Raw genomic sequence first — 4,206 nt, forward strand, 5'->3', positions numbered from 1 at the left:
CCCCCCCCCCCCCCCCCCCCCCAAAACACACTTGCATTATTTCTCTTCTCCCACCTCTCCTTTATGTGAGCAGTTTACTTTGTAGAATTCACGATAGTTGGTCAAAAGAACAAGAAGCTAAGCCTTTCCCAATCAACTTGGAGTCTACATCAATCATGTTTTTGCAATTCTATTTGATATAGGATCTAGACCTATTGAAAGGTTAAATCAAAAGAAATTCTTTGCAACTACAAGAAACCATGTTAATTTGTCCACCTGTCCATGTGCTGGGATTGCATTGCTACTGTGAACATGAGAGGTGCTGTAGCACCAGTTTAAAAAAAAAAATCTCCACTAATGGTTGGAAACTATTAGCTCTACATTAATTTGAACTGCTTGTGTGAGGGAACAAATCTACAACTTTACTCTTTTCCACCAATTCTCTTAGCCTCTGTTTTTCTACATGCCTTCTTCACGATGAGATGAAACTTTGCTTGTTGGCAAATGCAAATACAAGTTCCCTACTACAAACTTCCCTGAAAACTATAAATCTGAGGCTATCCTATATCAGTGATTGTAACTGGATATTTTTATATATCTATAGAATATTCGAGGGTCCTGAGCTTTTCACTTCCATTAACTTTCTCTCTCTTTTGACGTCAAATTGAGAAATTTTGGGGTATAATATGTTATTTATTTATAGAATCTTGAAAAAAAAGACTGACTCAAAAATAATATTTCCTTCAAATTTTATTATTTGAATTTTTTAACCAATAAGATATGAAATAAATGCATAAAAAATATGAATATGGGGAACCATTTTTTTGTGAACGTCAAAAGTTGTGACTAGTTGATGGTTGAAGAGAGAGATAATAGTATTATTTCGTTGCTTTCTTTCCTGGTATCGTCCTTGGTGAAAGTTTTCTTTTAAGAAGCTACATTTCTGTCTCTGATTTGAGTATGGCCAACTAGGCTGCAGTTATTTTTTATTTTATTTATTTTTTTCTTCCCTCTTTCTGATATTGCTTGAAACCCTATTTTCTTCCACTGGCGTTTGACGTCAATATTACTTTGCTGCTGGATCATGTAGTTATGAGAATACAGATTTGGCATTACATTATGGTGCAATGTTGAGGGAGTGCATTCGCCACCAAACTGTTGCTAGGTGAGTAAATACTCATTTTTTATGCTCCTTCACATATTTGTTTATAGTATGTTATAAAAAATTAACTAGAAGTAACTTTCAAATTATTTGGAGTCCCATCTGAGTTAATTGAAATATCAGTCATCTGAGAACACTGCCACAGTAAGTTATATTTTTGGAAATTATATAAAGAATGGTAATAGTCCATTTTTATTTATATTTTATATCTAACTAACAAGAAGAAATTTTTGAATTATCTCACTTGAGATCATCAATGTTGGTTGCTGGTGACGAATAAAATGTTGGGTCCTCACCTCCCCCTAGTTTCAATAACTGCTCAAGGTGGACTATTATGGTCTTATTTCTTTTAAATGAGCTTCTTTAAACTTCATGTCCTTGCCTTTTCCTCATGTTATTTGTCTATTAAACATGAAATTGAGTTACCATGAAAAATAAATACGATATGAAATGCAAACTGTGTTCTATATTTGATTGTCTCATTGTTGACCTATGGTTGACTTTAATTGTATAATTTTGATCATAACAAAAAAGTTAATTTTGTTTATCAACAATTGAATTTAAGTGATCATAGTCTTCAAATCATTCAACGATAAATTGATCGATTGTCATCAAAAGTTCATAATCAAAGACTATTACTATAAATCGGACTCAAGATTACGATCAAAGTCAAGTATTCAAGACAAATCCTTCAAGATAAGTGCTTGAAAGTCAAACATCTAAGAAAGATCAATGCAAGAGCCGAAGAGACAAACTTCAAAAATAGACCAAAGACTAGAGTTTTTAGTTCAAATGTAAAGGTGCTAATACTTTGATCTTTAGCAATGTACTAAAAGCTATTTTGATTATCATTTGCATAAAATATATTGGTTAAAAGTAAGATTGATTTTCAAAACTGATATTTGAACGTAGATCATATCTTTAAAATATCACTTATCTTGAAAAACTAGTTAAAAACGCTTTCAAAAGTCTACATTTTTTCAAAACATTCGAATCAGATCAAACGGGGCCAAAAGGATTGGAGATTGAGTGGACGACTTTTGACCGGCCGGACCATCCGATCGACTAGCGATCCCAACAGTAAAAATTTTGACTGTTTTGACTTCTGAATTTTTGTCCAACAACTATATTTTGATCATCTAACCTTGTGGCAATCGATCGGAGCCTCATTCGAACTCGCAGAAAATTTTGCGAATTTTTCTCCGTAAAAAATTCTCTTTTGCATTCAATGCTAAGTTTTTCTAGTTCATTAAAGAGAAATTTTTTGAGAAAATCCTTAAACTTACATTGCATTTATTTCTTCTTCATCTTCATATTGAAAACCTTTGATTAATTGAACCAAATTTTTAATTATTATATTCATGAAAATTTCTCACATAACCCTTGAGCTATTATTCATTACTATTCATTGAATTGTTAGTTTCTTTTAGTACTTAATTCATTTGTATCATTTATTAAGAGAAGTTTGATTGTAAAATCATTTCTTTGGTATTATGGGTCATATTGAGGTCTCTTGAAAGCTTCAATATCATCGGTCATGTTAAGGTCCCTTTAAAGCTTAAAAATTGTATAAGAATTGATGTTCCTTGTTTGTAAGTCACCGAAAATGTCATTGAGGGTTGTGATTGCATCATATCCCGTTAGTGTAATGGTACAATTTGATGCTTAACTATTTTAATTTTAAAATGTGGTTTGCTTTGACAGGTATGTTTTGGAATCAGAGCACATGAAGAAATTTTTTGATTACATACAACTTCCAAATTTTGATATTGCTTCTGATGCTGTAGCCACTTTCAAGGTTAAGTCCCCTTATTAAAGCATTGAATTTCATATATGAACTTCTCTTTTTTGAAAAATTTATTGATTGAGATCCACCATTCCTACTTTTCAGATGTAGAAGAAGGGGGGGGGGGATGAGGTGGGGTGTTTCACTCTTTTTGTCTCTTAAGATTCTTGTTACATTTCTCATCTTCAATTTAAGAGTCTCTTCTGGTGACTCCACCTTTATTAGGGAGCTTGACTAATGGCATATATCCACCGGATACGATATAGGTTTTCCAATGCTCTTAAATCGCAAAAACTTACATGCTTTGGTTTTGCGCAATATCTTGTAAAAGTGACCGTCTAGGAAATTTGCGAATCTACCACAATTTGACCATGTATGTTGGGACATCCTAAGTTCTTAAGAAAGAGTATTAAATTTCTTGTACCTCTGTACTCTGCATTATTTGAAGAATGGGTATATTGCTTACGCTAAGTTCTGTTATTTATTTCGCTCATGTATCTGTCTTTTTAATCAATAAAAAGTCACTGTATTGTGAAATTATGAACTTTTAAATCTGCCTTTACTTGTCATAGCTGAGCAAATATAGGATATTGACTCGCAGATATGATGTTCTGCTATTTTCTTTTGCATTATGTTATTTGTCCGGCATTGAGCTGGGAGTACCATAATTCAACTCACATTTTCTTCTGCCTCGTTCCAGGAACTATTGACCAGGCATAAGTCAACAGTAGCTGAATTTCTTTCTAAAAATTACGACTGGGTAGGTGGCTTGTACTTAAGTGAACTGCATCATTGTTGATAATGATCTTCACCCTGTAAACTGTTGTCCACTTTTGTGGTCTTCTTCATTTCGATGTTTTATGCCTATCACTTGGTCACTAGTCACTATTAAATTCTTAGGGCATTTATATAGTTTCTGAGTTCTTTTCATTTAAAGATGTTTACAAATAATTCTGCTGTTCTTGTGACCACTTGGTATTGAAATAATGATGTCGAACTCTATTTATGTGCTTATATGCTAAGTTTTTAATTTAGCATTGGATATTAATAGTTTTTTTCTTGTATTCCTGGCTGAGCTCAACTTTTAACCTTTACCTATGCTTCTGTTGATAGTTCTTTGCAGAGTATAACTCAAAGCTGCTCGAATCCACAAATTATATTACTAGAAGGCAAGCTGTCAAGGCAAGGCATTTTATGCTCTCTTTCGGGAGTGCCATAGCCTTTTTCTTTCCCTCTCCTTGCTAAATGCATAAATGAATTACATTGGCCCATATCCACC

General features: G+C 33.1%; 1 protein-coding gene across 1 annotated transcript in view; it reads left to right on the plus strand.

Annotated features, from left to right (window-relative positions):
* LOC111375252 (putative MO25-like protein At5g47540) overlaps positions 1–4,199 on the plus strand; it is a 5,864-nt gene extending 1,665 nt beyond the window's left edge. The window contains exons 4-7 of the mRNA XM_022998053.1: positions 1,070–1,144; positions 2,846–2,939; positions 3,628–3,687; positions 4,041–4,199. Coding sequence (XP_022853821.1) covers positions 1,070–1,144; positions 2,846–2,939; positions 3,628–3,687; positions 4,041–4,172 — 361 coding nt within the window. The 3' untranslated portion in view covers positions 4,173–4,199. The remainder of the gene's footprint in view (positions 1–1,069; positions 1,145–2,845; positions 2,940–3,627; positions 3,688–4,040) is intronic.
* The last annotated feature ends 7 nt before the right edge of the window (positions 4,200–4,206 follow it).

This window comes from Olea europaea, unplaced genomic scaffold (genome assembly GCF_002742605.1).
Source record: "Olea europaea var. sylvestris unplaced genomic scaffold, O_europaea_v1 scaffold1352, whole genome shotgun sequence".
NCBI lineage: Eukaryota > Viridiplantae > Streptophyta > Magnoliopsida > Lamiales > Oleaceae > Olea > Olea europaea.